Raw genomic sequence first — 16,407 nt, 5'->3', positions numbered from 1 at the left:
CTCTATCCTGGGGATCCAAGAACACCATCAGGTACTCCCAGACGAAGAGATAAGGTTCACAGAGATAGAAGGGATGCACCTCATCACCTCATCCGCAAGGAGAGAGCCGACGACGATGTCAGCACAAGACGGAGTAGGGCTGATGTTGAATCGCAAGGTAAAGAAGGTACTGAGGGGCGCAGTCTCAAACAGTGACAGAATCCTTCCTGCAGAATTCGACGGAACCCCGGCGACCTCTGTCATCATCTGTTACTCCCCGTACAACTGCAGAGAGGAGAGTGAGGTGGAGACCTTCTACAGTAAACTTCACAAAGCTGTCACTTGAATACCGGCACATAACATCCTGGCTGTGCTGGGCGATTTTAATTCCCAGGTCGGACTGGAAGATGCTCCATACTCATACCACGACTTTGCCAACAGAAATGGGCAATACCTAGTTGAGTTCATCCAGGAACACTGTCTCATTGCTGCCAGCACAAAATTCAATTCAAGAACCTGAACACAAGTGGGGCCAATGTCCTTATGGGCAGGTTTGCTGGAGTTTATCAGGGTGGGGGTGGGTTCTGTGGGAACTAGAGTGATATTGCTGAGGATAAGTTAGTTGGTTCACAAACAGAGGCAACTTGTAATGAATCTCCCAGCAAAATGAGGCTGAGGATGGGGCAAAATTGCAGTCGACATGATGAGTTGCAACACCAAAGGCGGACATAATTGAAAAGAGTGAATGGAGCAATGCACTCAAAATACCGGAGGAACTTCCTCCAACACTTTCTGCAGGTTGCTAGGATTCCCAGCATCTGCAGATTTTTTCTTGAAAGGTGAATAGAGGACTGAACATGTTATATTGAATTGGTGCAGAATACACAATTAGTTAGATGAGCTTGTAGCACAATTAAGGATATACAGAATGATGTTGTGGGTATCACTGAATTGTGACTTAAAGAAATTTATAGCTGAGAGCATAACGTCCAAGGATACAGATTGTATCGAAAGGACAGACAAGAAGGCAAGAGGGGATGGTGTAAAAATAAAATCATACAATAAGAAAGAGGTGACAAAGGGTCAAAATGAGTTGAGTCACTGTGGGTAGAGCCAAGGAACTGCAAGCAGAAAAAGACCCTGATGCGAGTTCAATAGAAATCCCCAAACAGTAGTAAAGTTCTGATCTATAAATTACAATGGGAAATAGGAAATGCATGCCAGAAGTACAATGTTATGATAGTAAGAGGGGTAGGTTAGGAAAATTAGGTTGGTGCTGGATCTCAAGAGGGTGAATTTGTAGAATGTCTACAAGATGCTGTTTCAAAGCAACTCATGGTTGAGCCCAGTAGGGGGTCCCCACTTGTTGATTGGGTGTTAAAGATTTCGGCAAGGACTAGATGGGCAGAAGAGCCTGTTTTTATGCTATGCTACTGTTTGCATCTATGACTATGTATTGTATTTTGGGCCAGTAATCCTGCAACCTGCTGTGCAGTAAAACCTCTGTGTTGTTACCCTGCCCTCTCCACGATACAGTGAATGACCTGGTTGCACTGGAGACCGGGATTCGTGAAGGTTAATGGAATTCATTGCCGTTCACAAAGAATGAACACTGACCGAGAGGTAGTTGCTTGCTTTTGTCAGATCTTTTAATCACAATTCAAAAGTCCATTGAAATATTACAGAGGAAGAAAACAAACATTAAGCTGGACTATGATGAAGGGTGTGTGCACATTGCTTGTCAGATTTAGCTACTGCATCGATACTTGGACTCAATAACACAGGAGATTGAGTTTAAATTCCAGCAGGGCTGAGGAAATTAAATTCATTGAGCTGAATGATTCGACATTAAAGCTGAGAACAGTGACATGAATCCATACCTTACTGGACGCGGCACTGAATAGCGGGAGTGATGTAACCATTCACAATCTGCTGTCGCTGGAACTGTTCTTTGGTAGGTGGACCACCAGAGCCTCCAGTTCTCATGAAGAGTCACTGCCCGAAATGTCAACTGTTTATTCTGTTCCATAGATGCTGCCTGACGTGTTGAGTTCCTCTAGAATTTTGTCTGTGTTGCTTTGGATTTTCAGCATATGCAGAATTTCTTGTGTTTGTGACTTTAAACATCTACACCAGGTTGACTGAAACTAAATTAAATTGTGAGGCATTCTGATGCAAAATTCTGCAGATGCTGGAAATGTGAAATAAACTTGGAAGAGGTGGGTGGGTCATTGAGTCAGGCAGTGACTATGGAGAAACAGATCCCGGAAATGATGGTAACAAGGATAGCCCTCCTTATAGGGGTCACAGGAAACACTTGGACTCAAGCGGTGTGAGGAGTCCTAATAAATTGTTTATTCCCCTCCATTGATGATGCCTGACCTGCTGAATTCCTACTGTGTGTTGCTCATGACTTCCAGTATCTGCAGCATCTCTTTTCCAGATGGGGATGGGGTGCCAAAAAGATCTTGATTTCGGGTGCTAAATATCAGGATGATGTGACGTCCCTCTGGGGTAGAGTAAGAGGGACACACTGATAACAGTCCTCAAATACCGATGCCTTCATAGGAAGCGGCTGCCTTGGCATTTTGCAGGACAATTTTAGCTGTCTCCACCATTGCATCCAGTGAACTGTTCAGCATCATGAGAGTCACGGCAAAGGACGATGTTGCCCCAAAGATAGAACCCAAAATGGGGACAAAGTTGAGCAAGGGCTCGGCGATTGTCAGCGCCATCGCCAATGTGCTTCTCTGCATCAACAGCACTACCTGCTGACGTGTGATCTCCCCGAACACCCAGTTGTGCTCGGTACCTCTCCGCAGATCTGTTACACTGGTCCCCACTCTCTGGGCCAGTTTGATAAGTGACGCCTCATCCAGACCAAGGTTCTTCCGGATGAACAGGATACCAGAGGTAATGAGCGCCAGGTCACAGGCAAGAGACAAACCCGGAATGGGAACCACACCGATACCCCCTGATAAGGCGGACAGCATCTGGATGAAATGCTGGAGAGCCTTGCGTTTTATCTCTATAGCACCTTCAGATGTGTTGGGAAGTGCTGTGATGAACATTTTCTTCTGTGTCTCTGAGAGGTTGGATACTGCAACCTCCCTTAATTTAGCAAAATCAAACTGATCAAGGTTAAAGGCAGAATAGAGGAAAACTGAAGTATTTTGTATCCCTGCATCCTGCAGACCGGAGACGCAATTTGCCTTCACTCTCCTGAACATATCCTCCTGGTTGTAACTCTTCTTGCGGCTTTCTGCCCTGATAGTCTCATCAATCTTAGAGCGCACCAGGTAGAAAGGTTTGCCCGCCTTCTTCAGTGCTTCAGCCAGTAACTTGTCATTCTCCGTGAACCGAGCAGCAGTGACAATGATGCCCAAATCATACAGAGAAAAGTTGGTTTTCTTCATGAACTCTTTCACCGGAAACTTTGGTGTGTTCAAACCGGGGAAGTCATAGTACTGAATGTTAGGAAGGGTAGGGTGGGGGTAAGGTGTTATTTTAGTGGTGGTCTCTTCGCTCCCGGTTGGGGCAGCCCCTTTCTCATTCTCAACCAACCCAAGCAGGGCATTGATCAGGGTCGATTTGCCCGACCCTGACTCACCCATCACCGCAATCTGGATCCGTACATTTTCGAACTGCTTGGATTTTCTCTCAATGGCCAATTGAAGACCCATCTCTCCTTCACATTGATAGGCAGCCACCAGTTCCTCCACATCCTTGGCGCTGTAATACAGGTTGGATAGAATACCAGCCATTTCCCACTGAAAGAGAAAAACATGTTTATTATGTTGGAGAGGGAATTCATTAGGGAATTACAAGAAATCCTGTTCGAACAAGCCAAATGAATTTAAATCAGCTTCTGGCACATGTGAGAGGGTGGTTTGCTTTTCTATTTGGAGGGTAGAAATTACAGGGGATTAACAGGTCTCCTGCATTTTGTAATTTATATTAATGACTTGCATGGGAATATAGTTCCATGCGTAATCAATTTGTGGAAGATAACAATGTTGGTGGTACAGCGGACGGTGGAGAAGGATGTCTGAGATTACAGCAAGATCCAGTTCACTTGGGAAGTTTGGGCAAAGAGTGGCAGTTTATCTCAGACGTGTGCAAAGTCAGTAACTTCGGAAACGTAAGTTGTGCAGGCTAAATACAGCATCAGTATCACAGGTAGACAGGGCAGTGATGCAGAGGTTTAAAGCAACACATAGAAAATACTGGAGGAAATCAGAACGCCAAGCAACTTCTATAGCATTCAATGCTTCAGGCCAAATCTCCTTATCTCGACTGGAAAGAAAGAGGAACCATCAGAGTAAGAGGGTAGGGGGAGAGAGGAAGAAGTACAAGGTGATAGGTGAAACCAGGAGAGGGGGACGGGATGACGTAAAGACCTGGTTAGCTGATTAGTGAAAACGATAAAGGGGTGGTAAAGAGGGAATATGATCGGAGGGAACAGAAGACCATTGAAGAAAGAGAAGGAGAATGAGACCAAAGGAGGTGATGGGCAGGGAAGGAGATAAGGAGAGAGAGAAACAGAAATGCAGAGTATTGAAGAGGCAATAGAGAAACAATTTCTGGAAGTTGAGGGAATCAATGTTCATGCCATCAGGTTGGATGCTACCCAGATGGAATATAAGGTGCTGCTCCTACAACCCGAGTGTTACCTCATCGTGGCACTGGAGGAGGCCACGGTCTGATATGTTGGAATGGGAATGGGAAGCAGATTTGAAATGGGTACTTTCAATTCTATTTTCAATTTCACTCATCTTTGAGGATGTAACAAAACACACAGATGGAAGACCAGTGGATGTAGTGTTTATGGATTTCAATAGTACATTGGACAAGGTTCACCATACAAGGCATATTCAGAAAGTATGAAGGCATGGGATCAAAGCAGAGCTTGCTTTGTGTATCCAGTACTGGCTTGCCCACAGAAGGTAAAGGGTGATTATGGATTGTTCATATTCTGCTTGAAGGTTGATGACCAGTGGTGTGCCTCAGGGATCTGTTTTGGGACCTCTTCTCTTTGTGATTTTTAGAAATGACCTGGATGAGGAAGTGGACGGATGGTTTAGTAAGTTTGCGGGTAACAGAAAGGTTTGGGTGTTGTGGATAGTCTGGAGGGTTGTCAGAGGTTACAACATGACATCAGTAGTCTGCGGAACTGGGCTGAGATGTGGCAAGTGGAGTTCAACCCAGATAAGTGTGAAGTGGTTCATTTTTGTAGGTCAAATTTGAAGACAGAATATCATATTAATGGTAAGATTCTTGGCAGTGTGGAGGATCAGAGAGATCTTGGAGTCCATATCCATATGACACTCAAAGTTCCTGTGCAGGTAGACAGTGTTGTCAAGAGGGTGTATAGTGTGTTGGCATACATCGTGGGACAGATTTCAAGAGCCATGAGGTAATGTTACAGTTATATAAGACCTTGGTCAGACCCCGCTTGGAATACTGTGTTCAGTTCTGTTCACGTCACTACAGGAAGGATGTGGATACTATAGAAAGAGTGCAGAGGAGACTTGCAAGGATGTTGCCTGGATTGGAGAGTGTGCCTCCTGAGAATATCTTGAGAGAATTTGGCCTTTTCTCCTTGGAGTGACAGAGGATAAGAGGTGACCTGATAGAGGTGTGTAAGATGATGAGAGGCATTGATTTTGTGGATAGCCAGAGGCTTTTTCTCGGGGCTGAAATGACTAAAATGAGGGAGCGTAGTTTTAAGGTGCATGGAAATAGGTACCGAGGGGATACCAGGGGTAATTTTCTTACACAAAGTGTGGTGGATACTTGGAATGCACTGCCAGCAACAGCAGTAGAGGCAGATACAACAGGGTCTTTTAAGCGACTCTTGTATAGGTACATGTAGCTTAGAAAAATAGATGGAAATGCGGTAGGGTAATTCCAGGCAGTTTCTAGAGTAGATGACATGGTCGGCACAGCATTGTAGGCCAATGTGCCTGTAATGTGCTGTAGATTTCTATGTTCTATGTTCTATCTCAATAGAACTTACCATTCCAACACAAGCTTTGTACTCTCAAAAATTCACTGCTGAAGTCCTCCCACTTACTAAGCGCACCTTGGCCGGAAAAGAGACCTATGTCAAGGCACACTTGCAAGATCAATTCTGATACCATCAAAATTATTCTTTCTCCAATTTAGAATCTCAACCCAGGATTCAGACCTATCTTTTTTCATTTCTACTTGAAACTGATGCCACTGTGATCAGCAGATGCAAAGTGTTCCCCCAACACAAACTTCTGTCACTTGCCCTGTCTCATTCGCTAATAGCAGATCCAGTACAGAGCACTCTCTCATTGGGACTTTTATGTACTGATTAACGAAATTTTCTTGAACACATTTGAGAAACTCCATCCCATCTAGTCATTTGTCAGTATGGGAGTCCCAGTCAATATGTGGAAAGTTAAAATCATTTACTATTACAATCTTCTGTCTTTTTGCAACAGTTTGCGATCTCTTTACACATTTGTTCCTCTAAATCCCCTGGTCTGCTGAGTGGTCTGTAATATAGCCCTATTAACGTGGTCATTCCTTTCTTATTTCTCAGTTCCACCCATTACGCCTCACTAGATGAGTTCTCCATTCTATTCTGGCAGAGCACTTTCGTGACATTTTCTCTGCTTAGTAACGCCACACCTCCTCTTTTAGTCCCTCTCAATCTGTCAGGTCTAAACCAATGGAAACCCAGAAGACTGAGCTGCCAGTCCTGCTCCTCCTGCAACTGTCTCACTAATGGCTACAATATCACAATTCCAGTTGGTGATCCATGCCCTCAGCTCATCTGTCTCTCTTAAGATACCGCCGATATAAGATGCTCTATATCACATATTCAAGCCACTTACCCAATCTAATCTGAACAGAACTATTGTTCTGCCAATGCCATCGATCTGAAAGCAGATATTAGACCTCCACACCTCCCTCTCTGTGTACTTGCCCAAACTATCCTTAAAAGTTGACTCTGAAGTTGTATCCACTATTTACACTGACAGCAAGTTCTACACTCTCATTGCCCTTAACATTTCACTTTTCACTCTTAACACATAACCTCTAGTTCCAAACTCTGTGAAAATGCCTGCTTCCAATTACCTTACCTAGACCCCTGTAATGTTCTGGTTCACACCTTTACTGTTGTACTGTAGATATTTCATTTAGCTCTTCTGTACGAGCATCTGTTCTGCTTTCAGCCTGTTTGGGTTATTGTTGAAGATAAGGGATGATGAGGAATGTGTGTCATCCAGTTAGGATGGTGGAACTAGGGGTAGGCTTTTTGTTAAGGGAGACTAACGTTGGTCTTGGGGCTTTTGTTCGGCAGGAGATAAAGAGAGAAGAGGCTGGGGAGAACCTGTCGTAGGATATGAGCTGGTGGGAGACCCATTTATTCGAGATGGATTGCAAGCAACATTTGGAACGTAGTGTGTGCTTTAATGCAGACCAAGGCCCCAGCACATCAGTGACAGAGAAGTTCACGATGAGCTCCAACTTGTGCACATTTGACTGTTTAATTAGAATGGGCCCTTTTGGTTTTTCTTCCTTTTCTTTACTAACCCTTCAGTTAAGTAAGTTTCATAAATATAATTCTTTTAATCCTGTGCAGTTATTTCTGGGTTGTCTGCATATTTGGGTTAAAGTCCACCTGCCACATCTCAGCTCAGTTCTGCAATCAAACAATGTCCCGCAGTAAACTTTGACAACCCTCCAGACTATCCACATCACCCCCAACCTTTATGTCACCAGATGGAAGCAAATTACACAGCATCCACACAAACCAGGTTATGGGGTGGGAGAGCCTTCTCAATCACATGGGCTTGGCAGGACTAGAGTGTGTCTTCCCTAGACTTACACAGCCAAGGAAGCCAGTGGAGCTTCACACCATATAATTTTGTATCAAATCTCTTATTATCATCCTGTGCTCGGGAATAAAGTTCTAAACTGCTCAAACTTTTCCTGTAACTCAGGTCCTCAAGACTCAGTCACAACCTTGTAAACTTGCTCTCTATTCTTTCAATTTTACTTACATCTTTCCTGTAGCTAGGCAATCGTAGTTGCACACAATACTCGAAATATAGTCTCACCCAGTTTTTCACTACTTCAGCATAATGTCCTAACTGCTGTACTGAGATTTATGAAGACCAATGTGCCAGAAGCTCTCTTTATGACCCTATCTAACTGTACCTGTGATACCATATACAATGAACTATTCACCTGTATTACCAGATTCCTCTGACCCACCACACTATTCAATGCCCTAGCATTCTCTGTGCTAGTCCTACCCTGCTTCACCTTCCCAAAGTGCATCACCTCACACTTGCCTGCATTAAATTCCATCTGCTATTTTCAACCTATTTATCCAGATAGTCAGGATCTCACTGCTTCAATAGGCTTCCTCATTGTCCACTTTCACCCCCATCTTGGAGTCATCCAAAAATTTGCTGATGCAGTTTTCCACAGGGCCAGCCAGATATTTGATATGAATGATAAATAATATAGAACTGAACACTGATCCTTGCTGCACACCATTGGCTGCAGGCCCCTCTTAGAGAGCTCACTGGTTCCTGCCACGAAACAAGTGTATAATAAAATCTATTAACTATCCTGTACGCAAAGTGACTGAAACTCTCTGACTAGACTCCCATGAGAGGCCTTGTGGAAGATCTTACTAAAGACCATTTAGACTACATCCTTCATCAACTTTCCTGGTAGCCTCTTTGAAAAAATCTATAAACTTTGTAAGATGCGACCTACCACGCGAAAAGGGATCTAGACCATCTCTAACCGTCTTTGTTTATCTCGTGCCTGTCAGGTGGAGGGGAAATGCACAGCCAATGCAGAATATACCTGTGGCCGATCCCCTCAATAATAATTATATAACTGTAGATACTATTGAAGGGGACGAACTAATGGGCGGAGCAGCAGAGGTCCAGAAGAGAGATTTTTAGAGAGCTAGTTAGAAAGCTGAGAAACAGGACCTCCAGTTCAGTAATCTGTGGCTTGCAATCTGTGCTATGCGCCAGTGAGGGTAAGAATAGGATGAGTTAGCTGCTGAAAGCATGGCTGAGGAACTGGTGCAGTAGGCAGGGGTTCAGATTTATGGATTATTGAGATCTCTTCAGGGAGAGGTATGATCTTTTTTAAAGGGACGGGTTACACCTGAACCCGAGGGTTCAATATCCTTGCGGGCAGGCTGCATAGAGTTGTTTGGGTGGGTTTAAATTAATTTGGCAGTGGGATGGGAATTGGAGATATAGTGTTGAAGAAGAGGTAATTGGTTTGCAAGCAGAGGCAATGTGTACTGAGACTCTTGGCAAGAAGAGGCTGATGATAGCACAAAATTGCAGTCAACAGGATGGGTTGCAACCCAAAAGGTGGACAAAATAAAACATGGTGATTACAGGGCAAAAGGTGTTATATTTGAATACATGCAGTATCTTTTGAATAAGGTCAGAGAACTTGCAACACAGCTAAATGTATGATGTTACAGGTATCACTGAATCATTAATGTGGTCATCCATTTCTTAGTCCTCAGTTGCACCCATATGAGCTTAGTAGATGAGCCCTGTCAGTCCTGTCTGAGCACAGAGGGACATTGTCTGTATCTAGTAATGCCACTCTTCCCTCTTTCATACTTTCTTCTCTATTTTATCCCTGCAGCATCAAGCTGCCAATCAACTTGTTCAGATGAAACTCTGACCTTCTGTTCTTGTACCGCACCGCTCCACGTATTATCTTCTTAATCTGACACAGATAACAGCAGTTCACCCAGAATGAAATCGATTCCTTTGTTAATGTAATTGGAGATTGGATAATGGGTAAGTTCCTACAACTGGCAAAAGTGTTCCATGTGCTGCTTCCCGCTCCAGGACCTTTGGTAAACCAGAGTGCTGCAACTGAGCAAAATTAAACTGGTTCAGGGAGACAGATGACAGGGGACAGGAACAGAACAGGAGAGGGAGAGATCCACAGTGAATGACTCCCTATGAGGGATTGCTTTACAGGGTTGATCTCAATGCAGAAGGAGACACCCACAGCAAATATCATGGCACAGAGAGAAGAGTCCACAGGCAGGTGTGCAGATGCCAGAATTAGGAAGATGGTATAATTTAATACTTGGCCAAAGAGTTGATGTAGGATGGAAAGCAGAAGCAGTATAGTTGAAAGGGTGGATAACAATGCTGCAGATGATGTAGCTGGTTTGCAAGCAGAGGCAATGTATAGTCAGGAGAGGCAGTTGATAGGGCAAAGTTGTCATCAATGGCATTAATTGCAAAATAAAAGGAGGGGAGAGCAAAAAGTGTGTTGTATTTGAATGCATGCAGTGTATGGAATAAGGTAGATGAACTTTCAGCATAGTTACAGATCGACAGGTATGATGTTGTAGGCATCACTGAATCATGGCAGAGAGAAGATTATAGCTGGGAGCTTAATGTCCATGGATACACATTGTATTGAAAGGACAGGCAGGAAGGCAGAGGGACCAACAGTACTCTGTTGGTAAAAGGTGAAATCAATTCATTCGAAAGAGGTGACATAGGGTCAGATGCTGTTGAATCATTGTGGACAGAGTTAAGGAACTGCACGGATAAAAAGTCCATGATGGAAGTTATATACAAACCCCCACACAGTAGTAAGGATGAGGTCTACAAATTACAATGGGAAATGTAAAATGCATGTCAAAAGGGCAATGTCACAATAGCCATGGTGTACTTCAATAAGCAGGTGGATTGGGAAATAAAGTGGGGTTGGATTACAGGGGAGGGAATTCCTAGAGTGCTATGAAATGGCTTTTTAGAGCAGCAGGTGACTGAGCCCACTAAAGGATCAGATAACCTGGATTTCTGGATTGGGTGTTGTGCAATGAGCCAGAATTGATTAAAGACCCAAAGGTAAAATAACCCTTAAGGGCAAGTGATCATAATATGATCAAATTCACCCTGAAAATTGAAAAGGAAGAGCTAAAGTCAGATGTGTTAGTATTGCAGTGCAGTAAAGCGAATTACAGAGGCAGGAAAGAGCTAATGACCAGAATTCATTTGGAAATAACACTGGCAGGGATGATGGCATAGCAGCAGTGGCTGAAATTTCAAAAGACACAGGATACTTACCTCTCAAAGAGGAAGATATAAAGGGAAGATGACACAACCGTGGCTAACAAAAGAAGTCAAACCCAACATAAAAGCCAAAGAGAGGGCATAGAATAGAGCAAAAACTCGTGTGAATTAGAGGATTGGGAAGCTTTCAAAAACCAACAGAAGGGAATTAAAATGTCAATAAGAAGGTACAGATGGAATATGAAAGTAAGCTAGCCAAAAAATTAAAGAGGATCCCAAAACTTGTTGCAGATACATAAAGTGTAAAATAGAGGTGAGAGTGGATATCAGACTGCTGGAAAATGATGAGGTGGTAATGGGGAGTAACAAAATGGCAGATGAAGGCAATGTGTGTGAAGCTATCACAACCAGAGAGAACGTTCTTGGGAAACTGAACGATCTGAAGGTAAATAAGTCACCTGCACGATGTGGAGTACACTACAGAGTTATGAAAGCTGTGGCTTGGGAGATATCATGGAGGCATTAGAAATGAGCTTTCAAGAATCACTAGATTCTGGAATGGTTCCGGAAGTCTGGAAAATTGTAAATGTCACCTCTCTCTTCAAGATGGGAGAGAGGCACAAAAAAGGAAACTACAGGCCTATTAGGTTGATCTCAGTGGCTGGGAAGATGTTGGAGTTGATTGTTAAGGATGAGGACTCAGGGTACTTGGAGGCACATTATAAAATAGGCGATAGTCAGCTCCCAGCTTCTTACATGATTTCTACTTATCACCTTTCCCTCCCAACCACCTTTCCTTCAGCTGGACTAAATTATCACCTGTCAACTTGTACTCCCACCCTCCTCCATCATTTTATGCTGGCTTCTGCCTCAGTCCTTTCCCCTGCCGAAGAAGGGCCTCGCCCCGAAACCTCAACTCATTTCCCTCCGTAGATGCAGCCTGATGTTCTGAGTCCTCCCAGCAAATTGATTGCATTGCTACTACCGGGGGTCTCCGGAGTTGGTCGATGTGTCCTGCCAATTCAAATCCAAGAATCAAATTTGGGAATATTCAGTCAATCACTACGGAACCTTCGCAAATATCAACAATTTATCTCGGCAGTGTTCAGTTTCCCTGCAGTATCACGGTTGCTACAATCGGGGGTCTACAGGGCTAGTTGCAGACATATCGTCAGATTTAAACCCAGACAAAGATTGCAAATACTCGGTAACGTGGTCGGAATCTCGTAAAAATGTAAACATTTTACCGGTATAGAGTTCAGTTTCCCTGCTGTGTCACGCTTGCTTACAGAATGGTTTGGAATGTCGCTTAGCGCTGCCAATCCAGAACGAAATTAAGTCTGGGCACCCGCTGGATAAACATAGAACATAAAACATTGCAAGTATGAAAAAAATGGCTGTACTGTTTGGAATGGTGATTGCAAATGTGGAAAATGAACTCTGTGCCTACCTACGATTTGTGGCTGAGAGAACTGGCAAATACTTTAGATTTAGAGAGACTGAGACTATGTAATGAGGACAGAGGGGACATCTTTGAAAGGATATGGGGCCCTGTATTGGTCTTTCTTACGGGGTGAGGACTGAGGTTTTTTTTGGTACGGTGCACCTCTGCTATATATGTTTACTTTTGCCTTTATATTATTCTCCCTTTTGCTGCTCAATATTTAACTTGATTTTGTTAAGGTCGTGGTTTTTGAGGATATGCTGTATTTTTTTGTTGTTTGTAGACTCTTGGCCTTGTTGCTACGCCCATCCTTTAGCCGAAGTAACACCGATACTAAGACCAATCTAACCCTTCCCCAAGATGGCGTATTATTTTTTTTGCATCCATATCCCCATCTAGATTATCTTAAATGCCCCTAAAAAATCTGCCTCAGCCAGCATCCCGGCAGTGCGTCTCATGTACCCATCACTCTGTGTAAAAGCCACATGTACATACCCCTCCACCAAACCAATACTTTTCTCCAATGACTTTAAAACTATTCCTTCTCCGATTAGCCATTGCCACACCGGGCAAACAATATCAGATGTCCGCTCCATCCGTGTATTTTTTCATCTTACGCAACTCTGTCAAATCTCCTCTCATCCTCCCTTGCTCCAAAGAAAAATAACCCTACTTTCTCAAACTTTTCTCGCAGGGCATGTCGAGGGAGAATCCTGGTATTTTTACCCCGCACCCTCTCAAAACTTTACACATCCATCCGATAATTGGGCTACCGAAACTGAACACAATACTGCAAGTGTCCTGTGATAAGAGAGAAATTATCTCATGTCACGCCCCCGATTGCTGGGCGCTGTGACTCACGTAATCCCCTCCTCTCAAACTTATCACCCAGACAAGTCCCAGTAACCCTAACACATTCACTGGGAGCGCAGGCCATTCCAGAGGGGTGGCACGGCGAGACGAGCGGTCATAATTTCACCAGCCCAAGTGGTGAGGAATATCGGGGGAAGCTGCAAAGATTTCCCAAACTAGGAAGACTGCGGATTGATGGATCTCCAGCCTTTGACAGGGGTCTGTAGTGGAGGACATAGGGCAATTAGAGGTCCACAGGATTGGTCGCAGACAGCTGGTCAGCTTGAAAAGGTCAGACAACGTTTGGCGTTTGTCAGAAGGTTGTTCAAAATCTAGTACAAACAAAAGTTGGTATGTGCTGAATTGTTGCACAGTGATCTTAATCCAAAATGAAACTAATTCTACGTTCTCTCCGAATAACAGTTGAATTACCCCAAAACACACTACTGAGTGATGGGCGCTGTCACACTGCAACTGAAATACCCTCAAATTCATCCACACAGACCGACCACTTTACCGTTAGTCTCAGGTGAACTCCAAGGAAAAGCAACTCCTTCGTTAAACAGCCTGTTCCCAGACTGGGCAATGACCATTCATGCACTGCCTAGTCTAATTTGAAATAGATCTCAGCTCGGGGCTCCGCCCAGCAGAGAAGGCAAACCGCGGCTACACTGTGCAAACTAAAGTTAACTCAGAGGTCGGAATCAAAGGAAAAAAGAACAAACCTGACAGGGGAGCTTCCGGCACTGGGAGAGATCAACAGTGGCGACACTATACAGGGAGAGAGAGAGACGTGTTCGTGGGTCTCCTTTCTAAAATCGGTGAACCCCCTTTGGAAGAACAATTTTTTTCCCAAAACTACTACATAAGCTTACACTCGAGAATTTGGTTCTTGATACAGCGACATCCCAGTTTCTAGATGGAATTTCCCGAACTCTCAGAGGGAGACACAACATTGCCTCTGGAATTGGGAGTGGAGACCCTGAAAGATCCGTTCTCTGAATTGGTTCACCAGATCATTATTTCAGCATCGAAAGAAGTCCGGGCCATTGGGGGAGCAGAAGAAGATGGGGGAGATGAACAAGTGCAGGACCAACAAACGAACAGACAGACGGGGCTATCAGAAAGCTCAAGGTCTTGGCTATGTCGTCCTCAAGAGACGATCCATCTGAATGAGACGGTGCACGGTGTCGGTCAGATATATCACGGCAGTGTGAAGCCTTGGACAAATTTTGGGACGACTCGGTAAAGTGTTCTGAAACTGGTGCAGATATAAAGAATTTACCTGGGAGGAGTTTCCTGCAGTGTCACTGTTGGACGGAGAGTGAAGCAGGAGTGTTGTTCACCGCTCTCAACCCAGAATGAAACTAACTCGGGACACTCCCTGAAATTTATATGGGTTATTTTAGGACACGCCCAGTAATCCACAAACATTTCGTTGCATATTAGCCCCAATGGACAGTTCACCTACTGTCTGGTCTAACTTGAAATACATCTCAGATCGTGGCTCTAAACTTCAGAGTAAGGAAGGAAAGGTAGCACTGTAGCAACCTTAGGGGCAAACAAAGGGGGAACAACAGGATCGGCAACTGGACGGACTAACAGGCAGAATAGACAAAGGAGACAGCGGATGTTTTTTTTTGGATTTTTTAGAAAGCCCTTGGCAAGGTCGCGCACATCAGGTTACTAAACGCTATAAGAGTCTGTGGTTTTACAGGAAACACACTAGCATGAATAGAAAATTGGCTGACGGGAGCAAAAAGTGTGTGTATGGGGCCGTTTGGTTGACTGCGGTGTCCCGTGGGGATCGTTGTGGAGACTGTTTCTTTTCACTTCCTTCATCAAAATGCCATGCCTACATTACCGTGTCACCTCTGCATTACGGTGCCACTCCTGCATTCCAGTCCCACTCTTACAGTACCGAGCTACCTCTAGATTACAATGTCACTCCTTGTCGTGGAAATTTGACCGTGGTCAGGTGAAAAGTACACTCGACTCCTGAGCCTCGTTTCGGAACCTTACATGTATTTTACTTGGTGCCAAGATGAGAGAGGGCTAGTCTCCACCAGCTCCCAACTCTACTCTCCTGTTACAATAGCGTCCTTTTAAACAGTTCAGCACAGTAACAGCAGATTTATTATAATATATCCAATTATTGTATATATTACCACACTCTAACAATATGTTACCATTCACTAAAAAAAAACTTGGAGTGAAAGTTAAACTATCTTGCAGAGCTCAGCACTTTAGTTTCTGTTTCTGTGGTCGCTGCAGCTGATCCATATCTTATCTCGCAAGAGTTATCACATCGTGTTTTCTATTTGCACACAAGGGACTTTGCTTTGCAGTGTCCGTTGTCCCTAGTCACGTAGCTAATTAACCCTTTTCCACCACAATCCTACATTACAGAGTCAATTATCCCCGCGGAGCCCAATGGTCCCGGAACGTCTCTATGGTCACCGTGCACTTTGCATGTTCCCTCTACATTACAGTGTCACTCCTACATTACCCTGTCACCACCTACGTTACCGCCCCACTCCTACATTACAGTGCCACTCTTACAATACAATGTCACTTCTGCAATACAATGCTACATTACCGTGGAACCCCTACGTTACAGTGTCACTCCTACATTACTGAGTCACCACCTACGTTACCATCCCATTGCTACATTACAGTGTCATCACCTACATTACAAGTCACCCCTATGTTACAGAGTCATTCCTGTATTACCATGTCACTTCTGCATTCCAGTGTCACTCCTACAACACAATGTCATTCCTACATTGCCGTACATTAGCATGATAAGCCCAAGTACCATATTGCCCCGCAATCATATCCCAGAGCCGACTCCACATAACTTGAGCCGTCTCTCCTTGACACCAACAATCCCATTCAGGGATGCAAGTAGGAGGTATCTATTTGGGCTGCCGCTCCACGTCCTCCACTTCCTAGTTCTTGTCCACTGTCCCGAAACGCCATGGCGGTCGGTCTTTCCACCTGGATGTGAGGGAAGTCCCCAAGGGAAGTCCCTTTACGAATGAGTTCTTCCCATGCACC

At 44.2% G+C, this 16,407-nt stretch overlaps 1 protein-coding gene across 5 annotated transcripts; it reads right to left on the bottom strand.

The window, feature by feature from the left end:
- Positions 1-1,597: 1,597 nt before the first annotated feature.
- LOC140729941 (T-cell-specific guanine nucleotide triphosphate-binding protein 2-like) lies at positions 1,598-14,702 on the bottom strand. 5 transcript variants are annotated; one of them, XM_073050110.1, is made up of 4 exons: positions 14,633-14,698; positions 14,073-14,118; positions 12,299-12,402; positions 1,598-3,749 (listed from the first exon to the last, which is right to left on the bottom strand). In XM_073050110.1, the coding sequence occupies exon 4, from the start codon at positions 3,741-3,743 to the stop codon at positions 2,526-2,528; it is 1,218 nt and encodes a 405-aa protein (XP_072906211.1). In that variant the 5' UTR covers positions 3,744-3,749; positions 12,299-12,402; positions 14,073-14,118; positions 14,633-14,698; the 3' UTR covers positions 1,598-2,525. The 5 variants fall into 5 exon arrangements, with proteins under 5 accessions (XP_072906211.1, XP_072906213.1, XP_072906210.1 ...); XM_073050112.1 differs by lacking the exon at positions 14,633-14,698 and adding an exon at positions 14,223-14,426; XM_073050109.1 differs by lacking the exon at positions 14,073-14,118 and having other exon boundaries at positions 14,633-14,700.
- Between the last annotated feature and the right edge of the window lie 1,705 nt (positions 14,703-16,407).

Source organism: Hemitrygon akajei, chromosome 7 (genome assembly GCF_048418815.1).
Source record: "Hemitrygon akajei chromosome 7, sHemAka1.3, whole genome shotgun sequence".
NCBI lineage: Eukaryota > Metazoa > Chordata > Chondrichthyes > Myliobatiformes > Dasyatidae > Hemitrygon > Hemitrygon akajei.
This window is presented reverse-complemented; position numbering and strand designations above follow the sequence as displayed.